Source organism: Nematolebias whitei, chromosome 5 (assembly GCF_014905685.2).
Source record: "Nematolebias whitei isolate Nwh7 chromosome 5, NemWhi1, whole genome shotgun sequence".
NCBI classification, from domain to species: domain Eukaryota; kingdom Metazoa; phylum Chordata; class Actinopteri; order Cyprinodontiformes; family Rivulidae; genus Nematolebias; species Nematolebias whitei.
Window position 1 is genome coordinate 44,947,501 of NC_056502.1, and position 14,641 is coordinate 44,962,141.

Below are 14,641 nucleotides of genomic sequence, written 5' to 3' on the forward strand. Positions count from 1 at the left end.
ACAAAAAACGAAGTCCAGATGACATGATTCAACCTTTTTTGTTGTTAGCCCTGCTGTTGGCTTTTACATCCGCTAAGAGAGTAAGTGATTTATCTGCCCTCTCTCAGCCTGAATTCCAAGACATGACGGAGCGCATGTCTTGGAATTCAGGCTGATGTCAGCTCAGCTGATCTAAGACTGAATCCAGCTTTATGCCTAAATCATCACAAGCTCTTTTAAATCAAGAGCGATATCGTTGGAGGGGTTTTTCCCTCCCCTCCCCCCACACAAATCAGAAGAAGAAGCATCTTCCATCTTCTCTGTCCTGTGCGGGCGTTGACGTGTTACATAGCTGTAATGCGTCAAACTCAACATTTGTTTGTGCATTGTAGAGATGCATCTGCAGGTCGCCCGTTATCCACCCAGCGCCTGTCGTACTGACTGTGTGAGGCCTTTTTTCTGAAGCCTACGGAGCACCAGATTAGAGCCTCCTGTCAAACTCAGGGTGCACTCGACCAGAGGTATCGCATCTTCGACTGCTTTGCATAATGGTATGACAATGCAGGATATTTGCACTGCGGCCGCGTGGTCAACACCCTGCTCATTTATTCACTCTTATCTACGTGATGTGACGGCTCGTTCCATGACACATTCTGTACTTAGTGTTTTAACAGAATGAATATTGTTGTTTCATGGAATCCCATTTAGCTCACATCTGTCTGCATGCATCACAGTGTGAGATGTTATCAGTCACAAGTTGTGACTGTTATTTAGGTTTTATGGTCATTAATCAGTTCATAACTATTGTTACCAATCAGTTCATTTGATTAATAATCAGCTCTCTTGTTATTATTAATCTGTTCATACTGTTCACGGCTCCTTTCAGCATTTCTCCCCTCCCTTGAAACTTTTCCGGGGCGTTCATGCATTCAGAACGCATAATTTAACAGCTTGCGTCTGTGCATGGTACAAATAATTACGCAACGCGTAATTATGTAAATGGAGAGCTGAACGACATGACGTTTTTGGGCAAGCTTCCGCTTCATACGGTGTTCGAATGGACCCAGTGAGGCGAGGACCACATCTGCTTTGCCCATAACCCACTAAGCGACAGCCTTAAAGGGCGAAGCCTATATGAAATAGAACCTTGGTTACCTACTGTAACCCCAGATTCTATGAGTATAGGCATAGCCCTTTAAGCGTCGGGCCTCACTGGCTCCTAAGTGGCTGAAGAAAAAAGCTATTTGGGAGCCGATTACCCACTCTTAACGTAATTTATACGGACCGGGTGGGGCCCACACAGCAGGTGGGCGTGGACTAAATTTTTCAGTGTAATGCTTCACATGATGGGATAAACCCACTAAGCGACAGCCTTAAAGAGCTACGCCTATATTTATAGAATCTGGGGTTACAGTACGTAACCATTGTTCTATTTCATATAGACTTTATATATTGGGGGGGGGGGGGGGGAGTGTCCTAAGCTGCGCAAAACCAACCATTTTTGTTGGTTTTGGGGGGAGGGGGGGACGACACACACAGAGGCAGCCGCGCGCTGTTTGCACTGCGGGTTTTACAGTTTTAGAGCAGGGTGTGTGAGAGGAGAGAGACAGACACACATCGCAGCTGTGCGCTGTCTGAACCGACAGTTGGGGTTTTTTTTGGCGGGGGGAGAGACAGACGCACATCTGAGCCGTGCGCTGTTTGTACCCTACAGTTTTTGAGTGGCGGGGGTGCATTCAGCATGAAGGTTCAGCATGAAGGAAGAGGCTGCCTTTAGCTTTTCAGCTAGTGCACCTGCATTGCGAGCCGCTAGTTTAGCGTTACGTCAGTGCCGACAGGTGGTTTGGGGTGGGGGGTGGGATTCGGTAGATGGGGCGCTCGGTTCTGTTGATGGGGCGGGGCACCCCGCTTGTATAATGGTAGGGTAAACACTGCTTAACGTGTTTTTAGACTTTCTTCCAGTACATCTGGACATACCATTCTGTGTCTGTCTCTCCTTCCTGTCCTCTCAAACCAGCCGGTCAAAGCAGATGGCCGCTCGTCCTGAGCCTGGTTCTGCTGGAGGTTTCGTCCTGTTAAAATGGAGTTTTTCCTTTCTACTGTCTCTCTTGTACTTTCTCAGGATATGAGACTGTGACAAAGTAAAGATTCAACACATTTGCTGCTTCCTTAGATAGAGAACTTAACTAATTGGCTTTTGTATGTATGTTATCTATGTGTGTTGATGTTTCTGTTCAGTGCCCTCAGATGACTTCTGTTTTGACGGTGCTATTTAAATTAACTGAACTGACTGAATTTTTTTCTGAACAGTTGTAAAGATGGCTGTATTTGCTTTCAGCCTTGGCCAGTTTCTCTTCAGCAGAGCTACTGTACATACTGCAGCTACAGACATGCATGCCTATAAGGTTCTGATCAGTGACAATAATTGGCGCATACCCTGCAAGACACTTTCCTACAGGGGGCTGTGAGCACAGAGTCTCAGCAGGGGATTCAAGGAGTAAAGTACTTTGTCACACAATCACATCAACAAGACACAACTTTAGCACTTCTCGTGGAGTATAAACTAGACTTTAAGAAGTAACAATATTCAACCCCTTTGCAGTTCACATTTTTCCACATGACTTTTCTGCATAAACGGATAGAACTGCCTTGGAATAAGAAAGTTCCAGGTTTAAACTAAATCAAAACTTTATTGATTGACAAGACACCAGAGTTTACCTTTAAAAGATTTTAGATAAAGCAAATACTTTTTTTGTTGAAAATAATTTTGCTGTCATCAGTTTACTAAAAATTTGTCAATGTTTTGGGTCTTGATTGATAGTAAATTTAATCTGTTACTGTTGTACATATCTGGAAATTATTTTTTGTCATGTCTAAAACTCTGCATTGGAATATTATGAAGTAGATCTGACTTCTATTGAGATGATTTGTTGTCTTATGCACTGCTAATGTATTTGTCTTCTTTTCATAGGAACTGGACAAGATTGTTGAGTATGAGCTCCAAATGGGAGGGGTTTTGCTGCACCCCACCTTCAGTGGAGGCAAAGAAAAAGACAAGTAAAACAGAGTTCATGTGCATCAGTTACTGTTTGAGCATCAGAAGCAAAGCTACTTATATTCATAACTGTTGAGGTTTGTTCAATCGTAACAATGAGACTGATCAGGTTCTTCTGTTTTCAGTCCAACACCCCACCTTCACTTCTCCATCAAGCACCCACACACCCTGTCCTGGGAGTACTTCAAGATGTTTCAGTGTAAGGCCCACCTGGTGATGAGGCTGATAGAAAACAGAATCAGCATGGAGTTCATGCTGCAGGTCAGACACTGCCAGGATTTCTTAATTTCTTGTTTGCATATCTCATATAGATCATTTTAAAGCATCCTTTTTTATTAGTTATTTTAGTTAGTTTTTTATTAGTTACCTATCAGTCTAACATGCATGTTTTTGGTCTGTGGGAGGAAACCCCTGCAGTATGGAGAGAACATGCAAAAGACCTTTCTGGACCCAGAAAGGTCCCCGGCCGGAATTTGAACTGGCAACCTTCTCACTGAAAGGCAGGAGTTTTACCAACTGAGCCACCATATCGCCCACAATCACCATACTAAACGCTAACATTTTCAGAGATCATTCACTTGTAAGCAGGGCCTTAGTTTCATCACAGACATGGAAAATACTGAGTCAGTTTTCAAATGTCAGAAGTGGATTTCTTTAACACCACTTTGAGTCAGCAGTGTAGTTGCTGCTGTTTGTCCCGAGGCGGTACCATAGCTTCCTGTAGTAGAAATGTTTCAGTGAAGCTGTGTGCTTTTACATCTTTACATCTTTTTTCATGAAAAACAAAAGTAAAATAAGCATACAGTATATTATATACTTATTAGTTATATATATATATATATATTAAATACTTATTATACTTATTTTTTTCATCTTTTCTTCCCTGAACCCTAAGTAATATATGTCAGTAAGTTATATTTGAAATTATGATAATGTGGCTGTCTTTAATAATGACTTTCAAACAATCTGTGTGTAAATATCCAGTGTTAAAGACAATGTTAACTGTATTAGCTTTCTATGGCAATTTCAGTGTTGTTAGCATTTATGTGAAGTGTTGGTCAGTACCTTGTAGTATATGGTATTATGCATGAAAATATACATAACCAGCCCTATTAACAACTTTATTTTTTGTATTTCTCTAGGTTTTTAACAAACTTCTGAGCCTGGCCAGCACAGCCTCATCTCAGACATATCAGACCCACATGTGGAGCCAGATGCTTCTGTCCACTTATGCCTTTCTCAAATCCATCTCCAATGTTTCTGGCAAAGACATTGGCCCCCTTATCAAACAATGGGTGTATCCTTCTGCCTGTATGCTCCTAAGCTCGGAGCTGGCGTCATGCTGTCATATCATAAGAAATAGAAACATCTAAATACAAAAACTAAACAGGTCCTTGATCATTTAAAAAGAAAAATCAACTATGACATGAGACAGAAAACCCACAGTTCGCGTTACTTTTAAATGTACACTAACAAAGTAATCTGCTCCATCTGGGCAGGATTTTTGTCTGTATTCGTACAGTATCTACACCTGTTTTCATTCTTAACTCTTCACATTCAGAGACCAGAGCAGTGTGGTGAAATTCTTTGGCAGCTTTGCCTTTAACAGAAAGAGGAATGTGCTGGAGCTGGAGATCCGTCAGGACTACACATCATCTGGAACTCAGAAATATGTGGTGAGTTCACGATCACAATCGGTGTTATAAAGCTTTTCAAACTTTTCATGGTATTTGTAAAAGATTTAGGAAAACGAGCAGAATTTTTGTTCCATTTCACAACTGTGTTACTTTGTGTTGGCCTGTTACACAAACTGATTGAAAATAGTCAAATAGTTTGAAGTTTTTTCTTGTAATGTTGCTAAATGTGAAAAGGTTTAAGAGCATACCTGCAAACTAGTCACTTTTTGGTGAAATTCGCCGTTTTCAAACTAAAATATGTAATTTACATGAATCGTCCGGATCTGAGTTTTTTTTGTGTGTTTTTTTTTTTTGGGGGGGGGGAGTCAGGCGTGGTGGATGGTATAATTTCCCTTTAAGGAACAGCGTTCCTCCTCTGTCATTTAGTGTAGCAGGTGGCAGGTGCTCATCTCTTTGAGGGTTTTGTTGTCGGGGCGGGGGGAGGAGGGGGACACACCTTCGTGTTACGCGTTAGCTTACAGCTACATTAGTGATGTCAGCTGTTGACCGACAGGTGTGTGTGTGTGTTAGGATGTGTGAGAGAAACGGAGCGTGTAGCATCTTAGCTAGCGTGTCTGTGTTGTGTGCGGCGAGATTTTGCCTTAAGATTAGAGAAGTCCAGGTGTTTTAGAGAACACCTTGAAGGAGAAATATGGTGCTAGGTAGAAAGAAGCCAAGTAACACAAGTTTTCTGTAAAGTAAAATTGGTAAAATGAGGAAGGAATAGTGGAAAGGAAACAATGGGAGAAGGAGATGGATGTTTTTCCAACTGGATTGTGAAGGAAAGAGGAATAAAATTTATGAAGTGTAGAAATTGTGGCAGCAAGGAAGGAACCTGTAAATTATTTTGTTTTAAAAATTACATGCAGGTTGACAAAACTGACTAAAATGATTTTGTTTTGTTTTTGTCACATGCTTGGCACAGTGTAACTTAGTGTTGTGAAGGCTGCATGGTGCCAGGTCATTTTTGATGAGTCTATCACTAAATCAGAAAACAGTAAAAAGCACCTGAATTCACTGCTGGTGGTTCAACATTTTTCAGTCAGGTCATCTGGACAGTTTCTTTTTTTGTGCTGAAATGTTTCGCTTTCTATCCGGAAGGCTTCATCGGTCAAGGAAACTAAATGGTAAATGGACTGTACTTATATAGCGCCTTTCTATCTTATTTCAAGATACTCAAAGTGCTTTACACTACAATCTGTGCCTCATTTACCCATTCATACAGCACTCTACTAGATCTCTATAAAGCTAATTGAACAAATCATTCTAAAGAGACTAATCAGAGCTTTATCACATTCATCCACTGATGGGACACACATCAGACGCTATGAGGGGTTCAGTGTCTTGCCCAGGGACACTTCAGCATGTGACTTTTGGTGGATTCGAACCCCCAACTCTCGCATTGGAGGACGACTGCTCTAACCACTCAGCCACAGCCGCTGGTGATTGTTAAAATGTTCATTGGGTAAAGTTAAAGGGGGTGCTAGGTTTGTCACCTTTTTCATCCCTTCTGAGTTTGCAGGTATGTAAGAGGTATGAAGTCTTTTGTTCACGGCTCTGTATCATATACACAGTATGCAGCTGTTCACATGATTTAAAAATTATTTTATTCACTTTTAAAGTTTCAAACAACTTCACTTCCAATTATTTAACTGAACGTTTTGACTTTTCTGCTCCTAAAAGAGCACTGAGATCCTCCAGACAGATCTCTTAGGCTTAGCAGCTCTAAGGCTGCTCTTAGATCAGCCGAGAGCTAAATTCAAGGGATCAGGCTTTTGCAGTGGCAATCCCCCCAAGGAACAACCTGCCCATTGACGTTTATTCTGCAATCTATATGTTCTTTTAAATCCTGCTTGAAAACCCACTTTTAGTTTGTTTTTAACCATTTTATTGTACTTGTCAGACTTTGTGACATTAAAAAAAACATTAATTTTAGGAACAAAGTCCATGCTCAATAATCCAGGTATACAATCCAATATTTTTCAGTCAGGTCATCTGGACAGTTTCTACTGGTTTGTTCCACTTTGGAGTAAGCTGTTGGGGGAAGAATCAGTTTTGTTGTGTGTTTCCTTGACTGATGAAGCCTTCCGGATCGAAGGCGAAACGTTTCAGCACAAAAAAACCCCCGAAAAAACTGCACAGATGACCTGACTGAAAAATGTTGGATTATTTTTAAGGTTTTTCCTGGTTCTTTTTAACCTCCGTTTGAAGCACTTGAGTCAACATATTTGTTTTTAATTATGCTATATAAATAAATTTGACTTAGTTACATACAGGCAAAAGAATAAAGTATGAACATCCTCGTTCAAGTCGGATGTATTAAATGTCAGGAATAATAATAATAACAAAACAAAACAAATGAGCAGCAGGGAGATTTCTGATCCAGAGAGTGAAACAACAGTATAATCACATTTTAATGACCTCTGTGGAGAATGAAAAAGGGATCCTAGTGTCAGAGTCAGAGAGATTTATTTGTCATACACACCACACGTGATACATGAGGTGGGATGAAACTATGTATGCAAAGTCCCAGTTACATCCGACAGAAACACAAATTGTAAAAAAAAAAAAAACATTAGTAAAGTCCGAGTCATGAACTAAGAATATACTACATTCACTAAACTAAGAATACACAGACTAAGAATACACTAAGCACTAATGGTACAAAAACCATGTGCCAAAACAACAGCAGCACCAACATGAGCCTGTGTGAGCAGATTAGGACTAATGAACACAACAACATGACATAATCAGGAGCATGAGATCAACATCATGGGTAGTCAGCAGCACACATCAACAACCAAGTGACATTACAATGATTTTCACAGGGTTTTTTTTTTCACAGTGATTTTTTTTCCTGGTTAGAGATTCATGAGTCTAACAGCCTCAGGGTAGAAGCTGTTCCTCATCCTGTTAGTTCTGCACTTAATGCTCCTCAGCCTTCTGCCTGAGGGGAGCGGGGCAAAAAGTGTGTGTGCTGGGTGAGTGGGGTCCTTCATGATGCAGGTGGTCCTCTTCCTACATCTGGAGGTGTAGATGTCTGTGATGGTTGGGAGGCTGACTCCAACAGACTTCTGTGCAGCCTTCACCACTCTCTGCAAAGCTTTTCTTTCTGCAGCTGTGCAGCCTCCATGCCACACGTTGATACTGGAGCACAGGATGCTCTCCACTGCACACCTGTAGAAGGAGGTGAGGACTGAGCTTCCCAGACCAGCTTGTCTCAGCCGCCTGAGGAAGTAGTCTCTGATGAGCTTTCTTGATCAGGCTGGTGGTGTTGTTGCTCCAGCTGAGGTTGTCATTCATGTGCACACCCAAGTACTTGTAGCTGGAGACCACTTCCACCGCAGATCCTCTTATGTTCAGGGGGGTAGGTGTGTTTATTCCTTCTGAAGTCCACGACCATCTCCTTCGTCTTATTCACATTGATGTGAAGGCTGTTCGTCCTGCACCAGCTCTCCAGGTGTTCCACCTCCTGCCTGTTGCTGGACTCATCATTGTTTTTGATGCATCCAACTACCGCTGTATCGTCTGCAAACTTTATGCTGGTGAAGATTCTCAGTCATCCAGGACATGATAAATTCAAAAAACGTTCAATACAATAACAACTGGACTTTATTTGTAACAGAAGACGTTTCACTCCTCATCAGAGGAGCTTTCTCAGTTCAATGAGCAGTAAGTGAGAGATTCAGGTTATAAGGCTGGGTGAGATAAGACCCACACACATATGTAGATTTGAGAAGTCACACCTCAACACCTTAACAATAGGGGTTTCTTAAGGTCTTTGTTACTCTAATTCACAGATGAGACCCCTCTGTTCCCATCAAGTGTGAAAACCGGCTGGGAATCTGTTAAAGTTGCATTATAGGTTTTAGAAAGTGGAAATCTGAGGCCTCGTCCTCTGTTAAGAGATGGCTTTTCCCTTTTTACATAAATTGCTTCCTTCACCCCCTCTCTAACCATCTGTGTTCTCGGTTCAAAATGTGCACATTTTGGTCCTCAAAAGAGTGTTCCTTATCTGTGAGATGGAGGTGAACAGCTGAATCTTGTCCTGTGGAGCTGGCTCTCCTGTGTTGAGCCATGCGTCTGTGAAGAGGCTGTTTAGTTTCCCCAATGTAGAAGTCTGCAAACTTTACCATATGACAGCCTGGATGGGTCGGTATGCAGTCATAGATTAGCAGAGTGAACAGGAGGGAGTTCAACACACAGCTCTGTGGGTAGCCCATGCTGAAGGTTATGGTGGAGGAAGAGAAGTCGTGGATCTTCACAGATTGTGGTCTTTTGGTTAAGAAGTCTAGAACCCAGTTGCATAGAGAGGAACTTAGTCCTAGTGTGATTAGTTTGTCCATCAGGGTCTGGCGAATCATGGTGCTGAAGGTAGATGTTGTTGTGGTTAGAATACCACGTCTTTGTTGTGGTTAGAATACCACGTCGTGTTCAAAACGGCTGAGGCGTCGCCCTTCGTATAAAAGATTTATTTGACACAACATGGGTTACAGATATTCAGAGACAAACAATTACATTAATAAGATATATGCATATAAATGGAGCATTAAGAACGAACCGCCATGTGCGCCTCCCGGGAAAATGCTCGGTGGGCGTGCGTCATTTCCGGCCTTTTATCCCCGTTTGAGAAGGCTAGCTTCCTGATTGGTTCAGCTTCTGTCGCTATGGTTACGACTTAGCCCGCCCCCTCAAGTACGTTAACGTCTATATTTCAGATAAGTTTTGGTTCACCGAAATCGGCTTTTGTTTAACGTTTAACTTGCTATTCTACTTTAGGGATACAACAATGCTTCGTGTCAAAATTGTTATACATAATTATTAATTATCTACCTCATGGGTATGTTAATTCAATATCTGTTGGAGGCCTGGTGATTGTTTTTAAGGCAGAATCATCTTAGTTTCTGTGTCTGCGTTTAAACTGTTAACACTGTTTGTTTAACGTGATTATACCTTAGTGATAACACTGATTTGAAATAGTTGTTTATTTCTAGGAATAATTATATTATCTAACTTATGTTCGTGTTTTTATTTGGATCATGGTTATACTCTTAATTTGATTTTACTTAGTCAAACTATATTGTCTAAATTAAAGAGCTGTGTTCTAGCTTTATTTATGTTAATCAGTCTGCTCTCTGGCCTGATTTGATTGCTTGTAATTTATCAAATGTGAACTTGTAAAATTATCCTTAGCTACTATGAGATTATATTTAAAGGTCAACTAGTTAGAATTAGCAAACATTTTCTATAAACATAGTTCAACCTTGGAAGAAAGACACGCACACCCTTTATGTGACAGGACATTTGAGTGCTTGATAGGAATTATAAAAATGTATAAAATATTAAATCCAACAATGTGAAGTCCACAAAGAGCATACAAACGTAGGAGTCCTTCTGTTCCAAGTGGGTGAGAGCAGTGTGGACCACAGAGGAGATGGCATCTTCTATTGATCGATTCTCACGGTATGCGTACTGGTGAGGGTCCACATTGATGTTGATGCTAGCTTTGATGTGGGTCATGACTAGGGGAGTAACGGTACACGTGGGTGTATTGAACCGTTTCGGTAAGGCATGCTCGGTTCGGTCCACGTGCGTACCATTTCGGTTATTTTGTCTTTAATTAAATTTTGTTAACGAGAGATTATGTGCCGCGGAACTAAAGTTCCTAAGCGTGTTTCAGCACGGCGCTATTATCCTGCAGCACGCGCAGCATTAGCATTAGCATCTCATTGCGCTCTCCTGTTGGGGAACATTATGGCTTTCTTGTTAAAAGACAAGCGCAAATCCAAAGCTGTGTGTCGACATTGTTTCACGGAGATTGGATCTGCAGCAGGCAACATGTCTAACTTGTTAACGCTCTTGAAACGACATCATCCGAACGTGAACATCTCTTCTACAGAATAGCAGCTTGGTTGGTGCAAACACCAATAACAGCAGCATTTAAACAACCTTTATCAGGTAATTCAGATCGGTCCAAAGCAATAACACAAGCTGTAGGAGTTTTTAAAGCTCTGGATCTACGTTTCTGTTGTTGATGCGCCGGCTTTAAAGTTATTGAGCCCCGCTACGACATCCCATCACGTCAACACTTCAGCCAAAAAGTTGTAGCAGCACTTTATGAAAAAGCTAAAACTGATCGTCAACAAGCCCTGGAGCCCAGATTAAAGCCCTGCCCTGGAGCCCAGATTAAAGCCCTGCCCTGATGATGATAAATGAGAGATTCAGCCACCTCATAACAGAAATGATGGCTGTTCAAGAAGAGGTATTGTTATTTTATTATTATTATCTAATTAACTTTTTTTAAATTTAAAGTTATAATCTTATTAACTCTTTTTTATTTTATTTTCAGTCTGGGACAGAGATAACAGCTGTCTTCTTCCTCTTCAGGGAAATCCACCAGAGATCACCTCCAGCTAAGAAGTCTGTGATGACTGAACTCTGAATTTTTCCAGTGACCTGTCCCACCTGTGGGAGCAGGTCCAAGAGGTTGTGAGTACTGAGGCCAAATACAGCCACACTGCAAAATTAGCAAAGTGCTACCTCTCTATTCCTGCTACTGTTGTTAGTGAGCGGTTTTCTCCACCGCTGGAGATATTCACTGTAACTAGATCTGTGCTTTTGGCAGAAAATGTGGACAAGTTGGTCTTTTTGGCCAAGAACTTATAACTTGATTAGTTAGATTGTAAACGGTCTGTTGCTGCTTATTGTTCTGGTTCTGACTGTTATTGTATTTAAGATTTTTATTATTGTTAGTATAGTGTATTTATTGTAAAGAGTGCCGTTTATTTAAAATATCATCCAAATGGGTCGCTTTTATTTATTTTTATACAAACCAGATTCCAAAAAAGTTGGGACACTAAACAAATTGTGAATAAAAACTGAATGCAATGATGTGGAGGTGCCAACATCTAATATTTTATTCAGAATAGAACACAAATCACAGATCAAAATTTTAAACTGAGAGAATGTATCATTTGAAGGGAAAAATCTGTTGTTTCCAAATTTCATGTCGTCAACAAATCCCAAAAAAGTTGGGACAAGTCCATTTCTACCACTGTGTGACATCCCCCCTTCTTCTTAAAACACTCAACAGACATCTGGGGACAGAGGAGACCAGTTTCTCAAGTTTAGAAATATGAATGCTCTCCCATTCATGTCTAATACAGGCCTCTAACTGTTCAATCGTCTTGGGCCTTCTTTGTCGCACCTTCCTCTTTATGATGCGCCAAATGTTCTCTATAGGTGAAAGATCTGGACTGCAGGCTGGCCATTTCAGTACCCGGATCCTTCTCCTACGTAGCCATGATGTTGTGATTGCTGCAGAATGTGGTCTGGCATTATCGTGTTGAAAAATGCAGGGTCTTCCCTGAAAGAGATGACGTCTAGATGGGAGAATATGTTGTTCTAGAACCTGAACATAGTTCTCTGCATTAATGGTGCCTTTCCAGACATGCAAGCTGCCCATGCCACAAGCGCTCATGCAACCCCATACCATCAGTGATGCAGGCTTCTGAACAGAGCGTTGATAACAACTTGGGCTATCCTTGTCCTCTCTGGTCCGGATGACATGGCGTCCCAGTCTTCCATAAAGAACTTCAAATCGTGACTCATCTGACCGCAGAACAGTATTCCATTTTGCCACACTCCATTTTAAATGACCCTTGGCCCAGTGCAAACATCTGAGCTTGTGGAGCTTGCTTAGAAATGGCTTCCTCTTTGCACTGTAGAGTTTCTGCTGGCAACGGTGGATGACACGGTGGATTGTGTTCACTGACAATGTTTTCTGGAAGTATTCCTGAGCCCATTCTGTTATTTCCTTGACACTGGCATTCCTGTTTGAGGTGCAGTGACATTTAAGGGCCCAGAGATCACAAGCATCCAGTAGAGTTTTACGGCCTTGACCCTTACGCACAGCGATTGTTCCAGATTCTCTGAATCTTTTGATGATGTTATGCACGGTTGATGATGATAACTTAAAAGTCTTTGCTATTTTACACTGGGTAACACCATTCTGGTATTGCTGCACTATCTTTCTGCGCAACAATGGTGGAATTGGTGATCCTCTTACCATCTAGGCTTCTGAGAGACACTGACACTCTGAGAAGCTCTTTTTATACCCAAGCATGTTGTCAATTGACCTAATTAGTGATAATTGGTCTTCGAGTTGTTCGTCATATGCACAATTTCCTTTTTCCAGCCACTTATTGCTACTTGTCCCAACTTTTTTGGGATTTGTTGACACTGTAAAATTTTGAATCAACATATTTTTCCTTTTAAAATGTTACATTTACTCAGATTAAACTTTTGATCTGTCATTTATGTTATATTACGAATAAAATATTGACATTTGCCATGTCCACATCATTGCATTCAGTTTTCATTCACACTTTGTTTAGTGTCCCAACTTTTTTGGAATCCGGTTTGTACAAACGTATTGTTTACTTGGCATATTTTCAAAATAAACATTTTGTAATTCTTAATTTTGGCCTTTTTTTGTACAGAAAATGAACCGATCCAAGCCCTCCTTGAAACTGAACTGAACCGAAATGTGATTTTAGTTTACCGTTACACCCCTAGTCATGACCAGTGACAGACAGGGGAGAGATTAATGAAACATCTAGAACATTTTACCAAAAGCTGTATACATCACAAGGTACAGCTGGCCAGGAGGATATAGACATGTTCTGGTCTTAGATGAATCTTCTGACCCTGTCTGAAGGAAAACAAAAACAAATATGGAGGAGATATCACTCTAGAGGAGGTTCAGGAATCCATAAAAAAATAATATTGGGAAATCCCCCGGAGATGATGGTCTACCAACAGATTTTTACAAATAATTTTTAGAACTATTAGCAGCACCAAGATTAGTGTCAGTATTTAAAGGTACAATTGAGAGGGGTGCAATGCCAGAAAGTATACAATCAGCAGTAATTTCTCTGATACAGAAAAAAGGCAGGAATCCCCAGCAATGTAGAAACTATCGTCCAGTGTCTCTAATCATTGTAGATGCTAAAATATTAGCTATAAGGCTGGAGGTGCACCTGCCTGGTCTTATCCATCCAGACCAAGCTCATCAGTGTTTCCCCTAGATAACTTGCCATGGCGGGGCGCTCATCTCGTCTGTGGTTTTTGTCAGGGGTGGCTGTAACAGAGACTCGTCCTAAGCTGCGCAGCGTGCTGTTTAAACCAACAGTTTTGGAGGACACAGAGACAGCCTCGTGCTGTTTGTACCGACAGTTTTAGAGCTGGGCGTGAGAGAGGAGAGAGATAGACATATCTCAGCCGTGCGCTGTCTGAACCGACAGTTTTTTGGGGGGGGTTTGGCCGGGGGGGGGGGGGGGTGTCAGTGCGGGGCAGAGACAGACACACATCTGAGCCGTGCGCTGTTTGTACCGACAGTTTTCGAGTGGCGGGGGTGCATTCAGCGTGAGGGTTCAGCATGAGAGAAGAGGCTGCCTTTAGCTTTTTAGCTAGTGCATCTGCATTGCGAGCTGCTAGTTTAGCGTTACATCAGTTTCGACAGATGGTTGGGGTGGGGTTCGGTAGACGGGGCGCTCGGTTCTGTTGACGGTGCGGGGCGCCCCGCTTTTATAATGGTAGGGGAAACACTGCTCATTTTATTCGAGCTGTTCTTCAGCAGATAATGTTCGTAGGTTACTTCATTTAACTTGGCAAGTAAGAAACAGCCCTGAACCTGTGGTTGCTTTCTCTTTGGATGCTGAGGAAGCGTGTGGACTAGGTTTCTCATTTATAAAATGGGTCTGACTTCTATATTGTAACCCCAAGGCCTCAGTGTTAACACATGGAATGGTGTCCCCTCATTTCCTCATTCACCAGGGTAGAAGGCAGGACTGTCCCCATAGCCCTTTAATTAGGCCCGAGCAGCGAAGCGCTGCGAAGCGCTGCGAAGCGCTGCGAAGCGCTGCGAAGC

The 14,641-nt window shown here is 41.7% G+C and overlaps 1 protein-coding gene across 1 annotated transcript in view; it reads left to right on the forward strand.

The window, feature by feature from the left end:
* Positions 1-14,641, forward strand: part of taf2 (TAF2 RNA polymerase II, TATA box binding protein (TBP)-associated factor) — a gene marked incomplete at its 5' end in the record, with an annotated part of 177,652 nt that overhangs the window by 21,625 nt on the left and 141,386 nt on the right. Inside the window, 4 exon segments of the mRNA XM_037676473.1 lie at positions 2,951-3,036; positions 3,160-3,295; positions 4,177-4,331; positions 4,596-4,710. Of these exon segments, the coding sequence (XP_037532401.1) occupies positions 2,951-3,036; positions 3,160-3,295; positions 4,177-4,331; positions 4,596-4,710 (492 nt within the window).